Source organism: Meleagris gallopavo, chromosome 3 (assembly GCF_000146605.3).
Source record: "Meleagris gallopavo isolate NT-WF06-2002-E0010 breed Aviagen turkey brand Nicholas breeding stock chromosome 3, Turkey_5.1, whole genome shotgun sequence".
NCBI classification, from domain to species: domain Eukaryota; kingdom Metazoa; phylum Chordata; class Aves; order Galliformes; family Phasianidae; genus Meleagris; species Meleagris gallopavo.
The window spans coordinates 14327708-14344705 of NC_015013.2; the positions used below are offsets into that span (position 1 = coordinate 14327708).

The window sequence follows — 16998 nt, forward strand, 5'->3', positions numbered from 1 at the left end:
AAGATTGTCCATAGCAGCAAGTATCTTTTTCTCCATATGTCTTCAAAATGAATGAAGAAAAAATCTTCTTCTCCCAGAAGTAAAAAATGTTCAAAAACATTGTCTGGAAGTCCCTATCATGGATCTTCCAACCCAGTTTGGAAGCTACAAATTTCTAGAGGATTTTAGTGTCTTATAAACAGAAACATTGCAATAAGAATTTGTGGGGGGAAGATCAAAACAAGCCAAGGCTGTAGAAAAAACAGGCAAGGAGACTTCCCCAGTGCACACTTTGAGCTACTTTCAACAGACAAGATTTCTGCAAATTAATAAGCAATGATAAGGAAGGAGGTGACACTGAAAAACGCTTTTTAAATCACCAGGAAAAGTTACACAAAGTTTAGAAAAATATATAGAATCTGTAAGAACTTCACCAAATTCTGCTTGCAGACATTCAAAGAGACCTATTCTTGGTGCTCTTGAGAAGTAAGGCTATTAAACAAGCTCAACTTTGATTTTCCTAAATACCCAGTGCTGCATTTACTATAAACACAGAACAATGCTGTGTTTTAGAGTATTGCGTAAGATCCTGCTTTTTCTCCCCCCACTGAAAATGTCAAAACATGTCATAAGATGTATTTCAACATTCTAGGAGATATTCTGGCAACATTTAATGCAACAGAAGAGTGCATGTAGAAACATCACACCGATCACTTGAAAAATCTAGAAATACTGAAGGAGAAATGAAAAATACATTTGAGCAATCCTAGACATTCCTTTTCCCCAGTATTGTACCATGAACTAGATTTTGGTTTTATTTTTATATGAGTTTAGAACAGCCTAAAATAACGTGATTTGAAAATGTGTATTAAAGCCAAACATTACAAACATTATTGCAAAAAGACCTAAATAGCTTTCTTTGAGTGAAAGCTCCCTTCCCTCTAGAATCTGAATGTTAGTTTTATTCTTTGTATACTTAACACTCAGTATTTGCTCCTGTTTAAAGTTATGAGAAGGCAGGAAGTTTAACCCATTTATTTTTGTTTTATACTCCACAGAAGCATTTTCTCTTTTGCAAACCCTGTTTTAACTCAAAAAGACTCTAAACAAAATTACCAAAAAATACCATTCTAAATACTAATACTTATATATTAAGATAAGATCTTTTAAAGATGAACTCAGATTGCACTTTCTATATACAAAACTTAATTTCTAACTTCACCATATTGATTACAGCACCTGGAAAACACTTATACCAAAAATAACTATATTACTCTACTGAGATACAACCTTCTGCAATCTGTTCTAAGTTCATGTCATACTAATAAACTTGCAAGTATTTTTAAGTATTCTCAATATAAATTTTTAGAAATATTTGAAATAGGATGCACATTGTCATGATGCTTTTGATTCATCTGTTGAAACCACTGCCCTGAGTCCGCTTTCCTAGTATGTCTGAGTACCTAGTCAAAAAATCTCAGTTGCTTACTCAGAACTTCCACTACATTTCAAAAGTGCCATTATTACTTTTTTTTTTTTAAAAGCTTCTTTTCAAGCTGAAGGGAGTTAGTAAAACTGCTGCCTCTGCCTTTTCCCTGTTGAATGTGTATGAAGAGAAAATGTTCCTGAATATTCATCTAAATGAAGACTGATGAATTACCTAACACCACTGACATGGGAGCAGATACAAGGCTGATTCTTTACCTTGCAAAAAGCTGGTTATTATAGCTGAAGGAATTAGATGTATTTTCTTGTCCATTGGTCATTCTTTCATGCATGCTATGGGAGAAGAGAGCGTTCTCTGCATCGCTGCATCAGTGCTGCTACAGATCCTTCTATTAAGGTGAGCGGAGAAAGAGTGAGAAGTCTTGAACAGTGTTTTGTGTTTCCTATAGACTTCATGGATAAGAATATAAAACTGGACAGGAAAGGGACTCGCTCTAGGTCAAGAAGAAAAACTGTGCTCACAGATGGACAAGATAGTGAAATCTCTTGAAGGCTTCAAAAGGGACAGACAGATTCATGTCAGGATATTCAGGATGATTTAGAATACAGCTGTACAAAACTATCTTACAGACAGGTTCAAGATCATTCCTTCCTCCTGCTAGGGGCCATTCCCTAGATGTATCCTTCTTGGATAAATCCCCTATTTTTCACTCCCAAAAACACAGAGGAGCACTGTAGAAAATTGCACATTTTCTAATAACACAGAATAGAATTAGCATTTGTCTAATCAAGGAAAGGACTTCCAGTGCTATTTGAAATGTTCCACCTTCCCTGAGAAGGAGTAACAGTTGTACTCACAGTTATACACTGCAAACTTAAAATCCTTTCTCCATTTAATTTGAGACCATTCCTAAACATCCAGTTCATTGCCAGAGTCACCATTCTCTTTTCCTATGACTTAGGAAAAGTCTTATCAGTTTCTGTTACTGCCAGTAAACAATACCAGAAAGAGTGATTTTAAGAACTGAGATACTGTTTTCTCGTTAGGTGCCAAGGTGACTGCCACTATGTCAATCCCAGAATTTGTGACTTAAAAAAGCCTGGAAATAAAATACCACACGCTGGAGGTCTCACTTCCACATTAAGTTTGCATTTGATGCAGTTTGTACCTGTGAGATATCCAATTATAGAAGGGAGAGGAAACAAGTTATATTGTTTTTACTGCAGAATGAGTGACATACAGGGACATTTAGAGAAGTCTCCTGCACCCATTGTTGATGTCTTTTTGCTGAAATGCTTGTCAGTAAAATAACTATCTCAATGAATAAATGCAATAAGCATTAAAATCGGTTACTTTGATAGTTTGGAACTGTCATCTTTTTATTATTTCAAATGTTAAATGCAGTAATATGGTAAATAGGCGAATGCAATGACAAATAATCCACGATGACACTGATTATTTCAGTGTGCTGGAGCACTTCTCGTATGAAGAGAGGCTGAGAGAGTTGGGGGTTGCTCAGCCTAGAGGTGAGAAGGCTCTGGGGAGACCTCACTGAGGCTTTCTAGTACTTAAAAAACTACCTACAGGAAAGCTGGAGAATGACTTACCAGAGTGTAGTTATAAGACAATGGGTATTGACTTTAAACTAAAAGAGGGAAGATTGAGGTTTTTTGAAGAAATTCTTTACTCAGAGAGTAGTGAGGCAGTGGCACAGACTGCCCAGAGAATCTGTGGCTACCCCATTCCTGGAAGTGCTCAAGGCCAGGTTGGAGGGGGCCCTGGGCAGCCTAATCCAGTGAGTGGATGGACTTTACGGTCTCTTCCAACCTAACTCAAACATCAATTCTATGAATGCGTTCTTTTTAATTTCCATTAGTCAGTGTTTAAACTGTGAATCAGTGCTACATGAAATCTTTTTCGTAATGTAACAGCTTGACCAACAGTGTGCCCTCGTGGTCAAGAAGGTCAACAGCATTAAGAAGAATGTAGCCAGCATGTAGAAGGAGGTGATCCTTCCCCTCTACTCTGTGGTGGTGAGGCCACCTCTGGAGTAGTGTGTCCAGTTTTGGGCTCCTCAGCTCAACAAAGATAGGGAGCTACTGGAAGAGAGTCCAGTGGAGGGCCACAGAGATGAGTGGCCTGGAGAATCTCCCTTACGAGGAAAGGCTGAGAGACTGGGATTCTTCAGTCTGGAGAAGACTGAGAGGGGATCTTATCAGTATGTACAAATACCTAAAGGGTAGAAGTCAAGTGGATGGGGACAGGCTGTTTTTGGTGATGCCTAGTGACCGGACAAGGGCCAACAGGCACAAACTGGAACACAGGAAACTCCACATGAACATGAAGAAAAACATCTTTCCTGCGAGAGTGACAGAGCATTGGAACAGGCAGACCAGAGAGGTTGTGGAGACTCCTTCTCTGGAGATATTCAGAGCTCACATGGATGCTTTCCTGTGTAACCTACTCCAGGGAACCTGCTTTAGCAGAGAGGTTGGACTCAAACCTTTACAATTTTCTGATTCTGTCTCTGAAAGTCAGTAAAGCAAATAACATTTTGACTGAAGCAACTGAAACAGCTGCAGGAACTAGTGAAAAAACAGATATACCCTTGCACAAGAGACTATATACTCAGAATTCATTCTTTTACACTGAAAATAAAGAAAACTGTAGGATTAATACGTGACTTGGAAATGCTGCATATTGTAATAAAAGTAGTAACAAATGGCAATTTCAAGTCAGAACATTAAATACGACTGTTTGAATCCATTAATTATGTACATTTCATTCAAGGACATAGCGCTGAAAGACAAGAGATGAAGAGGATATTTAGCAATCTTATTTAATTCTGAGAAAACTACCTCACCAATTCATATCCTGAGATGGGAACTAATGAAGGAAAATGGTTCTGCCTCTCTTTTATGTGGGGAGACAAATGAAAAACAAAATGCATTTATGGGAAAAGAACCAGCAAACAGGCCCAGACCAACAGTATACCTATTTACAGAAGCACCATCTATAAGAGCCTATCTCAGCCTATGTTGTACGAAATATTAGAAAAAATAATTGCTCATTAAATTTTTCTCTTCTATTACTCTTTATCACAAGCCTATAATTCTCCCCCCTAAAATAGAAAGTCTTTCAGAAGAGACTGATGGCTGACAGTTTTCATGCCTGGGAATTCAACCTTACATACATTTATCAATACACAGTTAGAACAGTCATTACATTTACTTGGTGCGACTTCTACAAACATTCACTTAGGAGGACGGTCAAACACAGTATTGTTTTTCTGTGTCTGTGGTTGTTTTTAAAACAGGTTTATTTATTATTTATTTATTTTTAAAATAAAGCCAGAATTTTATGACTTCAGAGGATAAGACTGGTGAAAATCAGCACAATTACGTTTTAAGAGACAAATACAGTAAAACATGTCAGAGAATGAAGGTACCTTAGATCAATATCTATGTACAATTACTATATGCTAATGAAAACAATTTTAGATCCACCGCATTACTTTCTTCTTGCAGTGAATGGCACTTGAAGTTTGCATATTCAGCATTATCTTTCCCTTCAACTTTGCAAACAACAGTACAACCTTGTTCTTAGTATGTTCGATTCTACATAAATAGAAATTAGAAATAAAAAATTAGTGGAGGACATTCAGTAAGCTATTACTGTTATCATTTTCCTATGTTTGCACTACACAAATGTAAGCATAAAAGTTAGACAAACTAACCTTGAAATAACAATGAACTGAAGGATAAGAATAGTCATGGAAGAATGTTTCTTGAGAACAAGATCCTGATACTAAACCAAAAACTTTACTGTGGCCTAAATTCTGCTCAAAGACTACATACTGCAGAGCACAGTACACAAACATAGAAGCAAGGTACTTCCTCTTACATGAGAGAAAGACATTGATTCTTACATCTCATTAAAGTTGACAGATCAGTTAAGAACTGATTATTATTTGCAGATGTGAATTGATTGTTACCACAAAAAACTAAATGACAGCTTTTTCAAAAATTTAGCCAATGGAATCTTTATGTTTTACTTCCAGACAAACAAAGTGACTGTTTTATTTTAAATAAATGTCTTCAGGTTTAAGTGGTAAATATATTTCAGGAGTGAGATTCTAATGCAGATGAAATTTTATTAACTCAAATTGCTCATCTGCAAGAAGCATTATTGCAAACTACATACTCAGTTGTTTGGGTTTTTTTTGAAGTAACTTTTTTTTTTTTTAACACTCTGCTACTTCTCGTTCCAGTTAACATTTGGCTTGCAATATCTCTGTTACAGTTGATTGCACATAAAGATTTAAACACACATACATATTTTCTAGCAGTCGCGATAAACTGGGATCTGGATTTTTGGGGGATAAATTTAAAACTAAACTTTATTTGCTGCATGGAATTTTCACGACCTTCATTGTGTGTTATTGATCTTACCCAGTTGAACTGGTCTTCCAGAAATGACCAAAATTATCTCCATAGCTACCTTGTTCATTACTAGGTTTTTACTTCTTTTTGATCTTCCATCAGAACCTAAACCACAGACATCAAAGAACAACTAAAGTAGCACCAATACACAGAGTAAGTCATTTCAGAAATGCGCCAGCCATTCTGACACTAAGTGGTTGCTTAGATGTCAACTATCATATTTACTTACTACCATGTCAGGGAGGCTGCCTCTAACTTTTAAGAGGGTGAAAAGGATAGGTGAAATGGTCTCTAAATCCCTGGCTAGGGACAAGACCTATTAAGAGATTGTCATCCTCCAGTTTCTTCAAAATGGAAATACACAATACATGTTCAGCTTCAGATTTTGCAATCAATTACAATGTGATGATGCTAAAGGAACAAAGATGAGGGGGACCTTAGAGATTCACCACAAAACTACTTTTAATTCTCACATTAAACACAATGACAGTGTAAGACCTTAAATATTACCGCTATATATTTTCAGCACAGCCTGGTGATCACTTATGAAGTATATTGCTCATATTGAGGATTTTTAGTACATTTTAAGACCAGTTATCAATAACATTCAGCTAAGAATCTTTAACAACAGGACTGCATAGGTAAGACCCAAAAGAGTACCTTGTTGAAGAGAGCCTATCTTAGATTGGCTTTTCATAATGCTAATGTTTAAAAATACTAACAGATGGTCTACCCAAAATGTCCTTCAAATTAGGTAACTACACCTAAAGGAACTTTACAATAGTTATACCAATGAGTGGTAACTAAGAATAACTGTTTTTAAAGAAAATTTCAATTCTCAGAATGTTAAGCATCCCATGCAATCCAGTTACAAAATCCTCAATTTTGAGATCTTCAGTCAAATTGAAACAGATGATTCATTCAGGGCAAAAATAAATGTAATCAAACGTATTTCAACTGTAAAACAAAGTAGGAAATAGCCTAAACGGTAATGGAAATATTAAGTGTACTGCACAGACAATGCTACAAGCTGTAATAAGCCAAAATACCACATCCTGCCAAGCAGAGGGAAGGAATAATTAAGAAATGAGAAATTAAGCACTGATCCTAGAATATTCATAGAATTATTTCTGAAAGATTACTAACAAAATCTTTTTCATGAACAGTAAACAGAAATCCTGCTGCACTCACCCATGCAAAACCCTTTAATATAGTTTATATAGTATGACACTTTCAAATACAGTACAGTACTTTCAAGTACAGTAATCAAAGTGTGAACATGTCATATCGATCATATCAACCACTAATAATTGCTTGTATGCTGCTAAATTTTATATTATAGGATCAGTACAAATTTCTAAAGGAGTTTTAAAAGCCTTAAACAAATTTATGCAATAAGCCCTACTAAATGTACCATGCTGTAGGTCTCCTCAACAAGGACTAAAGCTTATTCAACAAAATATGCTATTTTAATCCCCCTCTTTATGGTTAAGAATAGGGCAGCTAAATTTCTGCTTGTATTTTTTTTTTTTAACATGCTTTTACTAGTGTGCAATACTTACACAGCAAAGCATTTCTTTCCCCCATCCTCAATCACCACCTTCCTTTTCTATATCACGCAGTGTGAATGGCTATATAGAAGATTTACTTCATTTAGAATCAAAACATCACATTTTCTTACTTTTATTTAGCTTTACTACAAGAAAATGCATGAATAAGATTGGGAATTTTCCTACGAAGAGGTGCTTTTGATGAACATTGTCTTGGCTCATACATGGATCTTCAGGAAAAATACTAAAATTTGTTCAAAAGTACATAGTGCTGCAAAATAACCTGAGCATTAATCCGCTTCAAAACTGAGGAAATAAACCAAATTTAGTTTTTGAGCTTCATCCTCTGTTCTTTGTGACACACATCAACCAGAGCCTTCTCCAACAAAAACATTTGTGCTACCACAAATGGATGGACCTACAGTAAGAGTTAGTGTTGCTGAACACTAAAGGGTGCCTTAAGCAAAGGAAGAAATATTAAGATACCATCATGCAGGTTTACTGAACTCACCTGACAGAGGTGTAAAACCATTCTCTAGAAGCAGAGATGCATGCACAAAAGTAAGAACATGATTGCAAGTAAAATCTTCAAAATGAAGGAAGCATCCTGGTAAAAATAAAAAGCAAAATTCCAGGTTCCTCACCTCTCGCTTTGCAAGCAGCACATTAGGAACAATATGAGGCAGGCAGCGTCCCAACATTAGCATGACACTTTTCTCACTGTCTGCAATTCGAGATACCTAGAAAATAGAGTATATTTACATATTTTTCACTGAAGTAAAGGAATAGAAAAACATCCTTTTTGATTGGTTACTCATAGTAACTTGTACGTTTGGGCTTGGCAGTTGGTGGGCTAACTTCAAAAGCATGAATCCACTTGTTGAAACTCAAAATTTCCCAGTAACTGTATAGCTATAACTAGATAGCATATTTTAGCTAAAACCCTTTTTTCTTAATTTTCATGCTCATAAACGTACCTTTCTGTGTACCTTGATAAATCTTGAAACAAAACAACTGATGGTTTTACTACTGCTATCATACAGAAGAAATCTTCTTGTTTATTCCAAGTGGGAAACATACCTCTGATCCCAAACGACTATCTGCTGACATTCGACAGAAAGACAGTAGTGCTTGATGGAAAGCTGGTGACAATTTCCTGAAATATCATCAAAAAGGGAGGGTGAGGGAAAGTACACAGTAGAAAGGTAACAACTTTCACTCTGGTTCAGCCAGCTAGATAAAATAACATTCAACAGCATTTGCTTTCAGTTTTCATTGAAGCACGCAGTAGAATATTCACAATTTTCTTTTATGATTTCCAGTTCGTAACTAGAAAACAATAGATGTCCTAATTAACAAGTTACTTTCAGTTCCTAAAAATGTAATGTCTTTCAGATTGCTTCACAGACAAAAACAGAAAAGGAAGAAGAAGAAAAAGAAGACAAAAAGAAAAGGAAGTTTCAGCAATATAACAGGAAGCATACTCTTTTGCAAACTGAAGGAAAAAATACTGCAAGCAACCAGCAGTTTTTGCTCAATGCTCTGATTTTGTACATTGGATAAAAAAGTTTGAGTAGTCCATCACTTACAAGCTTCAGCATTAAATCCAGACTAAACTGCCAATCTAGAATCTAAATGTTGGGTTCAGACGGATAGTGAAAGCCTGACTTAAGTTGCTGTCTAATCCCTGATGTTTATTTCTAGAAGTACCACCTCACGGATATGCACTGAACCAGCAAACACAGTCCAGCTACTCAAAGCTTCAAGTATAAACATAAAACTCAGATAAAAGTCTCAGAACTACTTTGTCCAAAGAGAATAATCTGGCAGAAACAATCTCAGATGACCATTACTGATCATTACGTAGTACAGGCAACTGTTGGCAGTAGCATCCTGTGCTTTTTATCTTCTGTATTTAGAGGCTAATCTGACTGTTTCATCCACCACGCTTCAAGAGAGAAGGAGCATTTGTCCTCCACACAGAGGGCAATTTCTTTCTTATGTGGAAAAAATACACCTTTTAATACTTAATTCTTAATTACTTTAATTCTTAAAACTGCTATTTTGACAGGTTAGGTGAACAAAAGCCTACATACATGTGACTGTTCATGTATGGATATATATATATATTTATTCAATAGGTTGAAAAGCTACATTATCTACGGGAAATATATATAAATCTTTTCTAACCAAAGAAAGAAAAATATGAAACACCAATGTTAAGAATCTACTTTCTTACTTAAAACTGTCTAATCTAAACCAGAAGGATTTAGATAAATACAGCAGAATAGCCTTCTTCTTCTCTTTAAATTTTGATGAAGTCAGTTTATTTTAATTCAAATCAGCTTGATTTTGTAGAAGGGTTCTACAAGTTAAGTTAAGAAAATAATAAGAGATAATAAGGTAGTGAGTTGTAAAGGACCTTGGTTTAATAATATGCTAGCCCTTACTGCATAGAAGCATTACTGAATGCCATATTTGCAGAAGCTATTCCAGCCTTTAATTACACTGGGAGAACCGGAGCAAGTGTTGCAAAGCAGTACTGTAATATCAACAGAATCAAAGCCAACCTTTGTCTTGGCTGCTCATTTTTATCTTATCTTTGCACTCCACAGAATGTCAAATTCTTATCTACCTGAAACCTTAATTAAATACTCAAATTAGAGTAAAGTTCTACCCTCATTTTGCAAAGAAAAAAAAACCAAGTGTCACATATCCCTTGAATTTCCCTAGGGGTTAATTAACAGCAAGCTCTGGGCAGCATAGACTCCATAAGTCCTGCTGCCTACATTTACATTCTAGAAAGCTTCTTTATGAAATTTAATAAAGCCTCTCCTCACAGAAACAGTGACAAACTCAGGCCTCTTTCACCAAGTCAGTAGAAAGTCTTTTCAAGGACCAACAGATGCCAGTAACGAAGTGCAAATATAAGTAGGCATGATGAAGACAAAATGCAAGCACTACTCTTTTCCCTACATAACTAGGAGAAGAGACAATTTACTGAAAAATTGACTGCTACATGAAGAAAACACCTCGTATTTGGTTCAAATTACCAAACACCTAAAACGAGTTGAATAAATATATGCGATGGAGTGTATTTAAACTTCTGCTAGTGCTTTCTCCTGCAATCTGTTACACAAGGCACTTGTCCAAGGATCCCCATGTCCTCATTTTTGGGCATGTACACACACCTGTTCCTGTTACAGTCACATCAAGCAGGCTCACTTGCTCTCCCATCATCTTTTCCCATCTGGTTAAGATTTATGCCAAGAATCCATCCTCTAGCTACAGTAGTAACAGTCTTGTCTTTAAGAACCAAGTCCTAGCTTTTAATGCAGTTTTTTAACACCTCTTGAATAAACTGTAGTAATTGTTTTTTACAAATAACTGCCTTAGACTGAATGAAATATATATGCAGTACGTATCTTGAGATCTGTGGGAGAAGCAGCATTGTTTAAGAAATAATATAATTCTCTCATGTAGTCAGCTGAGAGAGATGAATCTATAAAACACTATCAAGGATTGTTTCCTTTGATCCTTCACTGACATGTAAAATAGGAAATTCAGTACCAAAATAGCTACATATTACACACACATTACTTATTTATGCAGCAAATGCTGTATCAGTGCATCTCTAAAATTAATGGACTCCATGTAAACTGAAGGTTTTATTCAGTGTAGATGTTTTTCCAAAAAAAATGCTGCAGCAGCCATACATCATTGCACATGGATTTTAAAGACCAGCAAGCCAGCAAAATAAATTAATTTAGCTATTCTAGAAACTTGTCATATATTCCTCTGGAATTCCTTCCTTATTCATAGATCTCATCCTATTTTAATACCCATCCTCTACTATCTCCAAACCATCAATCTACCACTTGTGTTCTTAATTCCTCCCAGCAATCCCAATTACACTGAACAAAAAGAAACTTGCAAGAAGGCACAGAGGAAGGCAAGCATGCAAATTTACAGTCATAAATGTATGACAGGTACAAATTTTGATTATTACATAGCCTCAGTGTTCAGCTAGAATATAAAAGAAATATAAAAATACATTAAACAAATCCTGAAAGTTTAAATGGAACCACTGAAAAAACTCAGATAAGTCTCACCTGAGTTTTACTTTCTTACTAAGCACTAATCATTCAATTAGAACAGATGAAATTAGTAGTAACACTAACCTACTGTATTCAGAAATTAAATATCTTTCCTGCTGCTCCATTCTAAAAAAAACTGCCTTCATCTCCCAGGATTAATGTGAGAACTTACAGGACACATAGGATTTGCAAGCAAAGTTAATTATTAGCAAGGGTAGCTACTCTTTTTTTTTTTTTTTGGGGTAGGGGGTAGGGAGGCGAGCAGGGGAAGTAATTTTCAGCTTCTATTCATTTTTCTATCAGTGCAGAATACCATGCATGTCCATTTCTCCTTTGTATTACTTTCCTATGCATGCCATCAGTTGTACACACTTTACTATCTCTGCAGCCTGCTCAACTCCTAGTAGTACACCATTGTTTGTCTTTACTTATTCAATAAGTTACTTCCCTTCTTCACTATAATGCTTAAAAAGCCTGCATATATTTGAGAGACTTTCCCAGCAACATTCAAACACACAGACTCATAGTCTCCAAGTAATAACATGAATACTTTATTTTAATTGAAAGAATCATAGTTACCAAATGAAGACAAGCCTCAAATTCAAACGTTAAAAAATGAGAGAATATCAGTGGATACTATTTCTGCTTAAAGAAAAAATCTAAGTTTTTAAGTACCCTAGGAGAATAACTATTAGAACTGCATCTCCAGATGGAAAAACTAAGGTTTTCCAACCACTCTCCAAATGGAATAGAAGAGATTTCATTACAAAATTAAAATGTAACAGAGAACACAAATAACCTGTTTTCTCATTCATCACTTTAATTTTGGCTTTTCATTTTTGACACAAGGATTATGGCAAGATTTAGAAACAAGTAGGAGGTGAAAAGAAGCACTTACAGTTGATGCTAAAAATTGTCTTCCCTAAAAATCAGTAGGAACACTATGTGAAAGTATGAAAGTATCATCAGTGTTCAATAAAGGCATGCTAAGCCTTTCATTTATATTCAAAACACAAATGATTTATGCCTGTTGCGGGGCTTTGTTAGAAAAACATCTATATACTTCCTAATTTTTAAAGCATTTCATTTTAAAACTAATCACTCACCTATTCGGTTTATCAAAGTGCACTGCAGTTTTAGCTGATGGAGCACAAGAGGACATTTTCTCTGTGTCTTTACAGGGGACAGAATTTAGCGTATCATCTTTTGAAGTCCTTGTATCATGTTCAGCTGATGATGAAAGGCTTTTTTCCTCAGTGTTTTCATGTTTACTGTCATTCTCAGAGCTCTTGATATCCAAGTACCGTCCATTGTCCTCTGAGACTGTGTGAGGCACTTGCTCTAAGGGAGGATGGGGAGCTACACCATAAACTGTAGACACGGCAAAGTTTTCATTCTTGAGGAAATCTATTTCACTGAAAAAGTTAAAACCAAGAATGAATGTTCTTGTTAATTTCCTGAGAACGTTGCTGGAATCACAAAACAAGTACAGAAATAAGGACAACACACTGAACAGTTCTTTCTTCAAATCCAGTATGTTCAAAGTTTCCTTTTAATAGAAATAATTTATTTCAAATAAAGTTCTTCAGATGAGCATCAGTTTACCAGAAGTCTTCAGTCAACAATTAGTAGAAGGAAAAATGCTGCATTCAGAACAAGTGATTCAATGCTACAAATAAGTGACAAGAGCTAGTGTTATGATGTTTCTGGCTGAACTCTGAGTACTGAAACACACTGTCAAGAGAGAGACACCCATCTGGGGTACAAAACTCAAAATACTACAGAAAGAATTACTACACAGTATCCCACCTAGTTTTGAAATGGTAAGAGTACAAGTCACAAAAGTCATTGAAAAAGTATGCGCTTGTCCTAACATACATTCTCCTAAGAGGAATGCTACCTTATAGCTTACAGAATCATGTTTTGAACAAACTTTTAAAGACTTTCTATTGTTGTTGTTCAAGATCTTGTCATTTCTATTATAGAAAGAAAAACGATATTAAAATAAATTATTTAAAATACAACCTTAAACAGCGTTGCAACCTCTACACAGTGCAGTACTGCAGAGTTAAATATAGCTGACTGAGGAGAAAAATCTATACAAAACACATCAGAAGTGATGCTATTTTCAGTTAAGTAAATAAAGAAGTTGCACTGAGGGAACAAAGCTAATTCCAAAATTAAACAATGTCAGTAAACAAAAGAGAAATACTCAGTTTAAAGTCTCCGTGTATTTTTTCCCCCCAAATCAAATACCACATATTAAAAGGAAAGACTGCACTGCTCCGAAGAACTCCCAGCAATTTTATAGGTAAAAACTGTGCTTGTTTTGATACACGTGCCAGAAAAACATTGAGAAGTTATTTTAACATTTATTAGCAGTTAAGCAGATGGATAAATACATACCTCTCAAGTCTTTGGATTTGTTCCATCAAAGACCATTTCTCATTGTTTAACACACTAATTTGATCTTCTAATTTCTGCACTATTAAACATTGCTAAATACAAGACAGAGACAAAAGAGTTTAGTACAATGAAGTAATGATGAAAACAGTTGAAATTTCTTTCCTACAGCCTCTTACTTCTATTGATTGTGGTGTTGTTTCAAATACCGGAACGGTCCCAAGTATAGGGGTGGCAGCCTCCAACTCATCATCATCTACACCAACTGATACATCCACCACATCTCTCGTGGTAACATGATGGTTTCCAAAGTCCCGATAGAGTTGTAAAAGGTCAGGAGGTTTTGGAATGTTCAATCCCACATCATCCCACAATTCAAAATCCTTCAAAGCAATAAGAGAAAACAAACCAAACAATAGACTGACTTCTAGCACTGTTTTTCTTCCTTGTTTAACTTAGGTCTGCATTCATAGAACAGCAAAATAATCATGTCAAATACTGCACTGCAGTAATACAGGCTCATTTCATAACCTAAAGTCTTAGCCTAAAGACAGTTCTAAGCAGTGTATTATAAAGAGAACTTTCCAAAACACACAGCTCACAATTTTTTTTCTGTCCCCTAGGATGATCTCTACTTTGGAGAACCAAATGTATAATTGATCAAATGCTAACAGAAGCCAGTAAATGTGGTAGAAGATTTCCTACTGATAGGGCTACTACTTTGTTCCCATCTCACTTACACGTACAATCTTCCAGGAGACAGTTATCAAGATAACTGATAGACAGGGCGTGTATTTTCAGCAAAATCTGGACACAAGTGTATTCAGTGTACAATGATGAATACAATAATACAACCTTCCATCCCTAACTGTTGCAACTTGACCTTGTTTTTTTCACTGACATGTAACTTAACTATCCTACAAGATTATTTCACATTCATATACACAAATAAGCATGTACACTGATAATGAGGAGTTGTGATCCTCTCTTAAAAGGCATTAAATCTCAAATAGACTCACACTTTTAATTTTACTTTTTACTTCAAGAATTTTGACAATTTTTTTCTAGTCTTGTTATATATAAATTTAATATTAAATACATACAAAAGCAATGTGCTCCTGCTGCAAAGAAGGTTAATGATATTCTGGACTGCATTAGGCCAAGTGCAGTCAGACCGAGGGAGGTGACATTTCCCTTCTGTTCTGGGTTTGTAAGACCATATCTGGAGTGCTGTGTCCAGTTCTGGGCTCCCCAGTACTAGAGACATGGACACTGAAGAGAGTAATGGAAAGGAGCTATGAAAATGGTGAAGGGACTAGAACATCTCTCCTGTGAGGAGCAGCCAAGAAACCTAGGACTGTTCATCCTAGAGAAAAGTGGCTCAGGGGGAAATCTCATCAGTGTATATAAATACCCTAAGGAAGGGTGCAAGGAACATGCAGACAGGTTCTTTTCAATGGTGCCCAGCAACAGGACAAGAAGCAATGGGCACAAGCTGGAACATCAGGAAACACCATTTATGTGAGAGTGACCAAGCACTGCCACAGGTTGCTAGGAAAGTTGTGGAGTCTCCTCCCTGGAGAGGTGAGAGCTGTCTGGACATGGACTTGTACAACCTGCTTTCAATGTCACTGCTTGAGCAAGAACAGGACCTGATGAATTGCAGAGATGTTGTCCAACCTCAACATTCTAGAATTTTATGATATTGTTTGGAAACTGCCTTTCTAAACACATAAGCTAAATAGTGAAATACAATTAGAGATAGTTATCATTACCTTCTTTTACTTCCTTTATAGAAAGCAGAGACTCTCGTCCCCTTCCTACAGACTTGGAGAATGTACTTCTCAAATGGCTGTTTCCAAGCCATGCTTTTTATATGAAAATGCTAACATTTAACACTTAGAATACTCATCCTAACATCATTTAAGCTCACTTGAGCTTACAAAAAGATCTGAACGTGGAAAAAAGAAAATCTTACCTGATCATGGTTTTCATCTGAAAATGTTATTGATGTAAGCTTGTAACTATTCTTCAATAAAAATTCATTAACTAGGAAGTTTAGAGCTCTTTTCTCAAGAGGTCTGATTGGCTCCTGGAAAAAAAAAGAAAACAATACACTGCATCTTTGTTCATCCTGCTGTAAGCTACTGAAACATATCTGCATTAAGACCCATGCAAAGCTCAGTTTTCACCAGCCACCTACCTGAATTTCAGGACTTGATTTATAATTTTTTCGTTCCTGCAAAGGAACTTCATTTTCTGGGGAGGAAAAAAAAGTAACTAAATTTTATTCTTTCAACCAGGATGAGCTCAGCTACTTCTACATTGTTCAAAGTAGAGGCTTAAGAAAAGGTTTGTGTACACCACCTGCAGCCTGAGTCAGGTTGGCTCGGAGGGCCTGTATGGTCTCCTTGGCTTTCCGTAGTTCAAACTCCAGGACTGGACAGGGATTTGGATTAAACACACACAGGCATCCAACCAAGGCAAGGGAAACAAAAAATAAAATATAAAAAGCAAGGATGGGTATGAAAAAAAATATACAGTTTGTATTCAACAGAAAGCATGCAGTCTTCATGGAACTTATGAACACATGCAGCAGAGTTGGTCTGAAAGCAAACTGGTGAATGTTTTCCATCGTTTCATTGGGATTAATTAACTAAGCCAAAATTTCAAGCTGTCTGACAAGGACTCGCTGTAGGCTGTTTTGTATTTATTTGGCTGCTTGTTTTTAACTCTGCATTACTGGAAAATGTTTGTTATTTCTTCTTCTTCACTTATGGTCAGCTGATACTGTCAAACATTTGAATTTCTAAGGGGCAGGGGACTACAATGGCAATCAAAGATCAGATCTAAATAAAGCACATACATGATGGTAGCAGTGTTAGCTGTCTCCATGTAGCAAAACTAAAACCCTAATGTGAATGCACTGTCTCACTGAGACTACTGATTTTTTTTTTTGAAAATAAATTTATACATTGAAATTACTGAAATATTTATATACTGAAAAACACTACTTTTAGTGGCAGAATTTGAAGCTTACCTCATTTTCTTACTAAAATGAGTATCTTTTTAAAACCTTT

The 16998-nt window shown here is 35.9% G+C and overlaps 1 protein-coding gene across 1 annotated transcript in view; it reads right to left on the minus strand.

The window, feature by feature from the left end:
* RELCH (RAB11 binding and LisH domain, coiled-coil and HEAT repeat containing) overlaps nt 1-16998 on the minus strand; it is a gene marked incomplete at its 5' end in the record, with an annotated part of 72731 nt that overhangs the window by 34077 nt on the left and 21656 nt on the right. The window contains 8 exons of the mRNA XM_010708466.3: nt 8063-8158; nt 8499-8574; nt 12622-12930; nt 13922-14013; nt 14098-14301; nt 15897-16010; nt 16122-16177; nt 16286-16357. Of these exons, the coding sequence (XP_010706768.1) occupies nt 8063-8158; nt 8499-8574; nt 12622-12930; nt 13922-14013; nt 14098-14301; nt 15897-16010; nt 16122-16177; nt 16286-16357 (1019 nt within the window). The remainder of the gene's footprint in view (nt 1-8062; nt 8159-8498; nt 8575-12621; nt 12931-13921; nt 14014-14097; nt 14302-15896; nt 16011-16121; nt 16178-16285; nt 16358-16998) is intronic.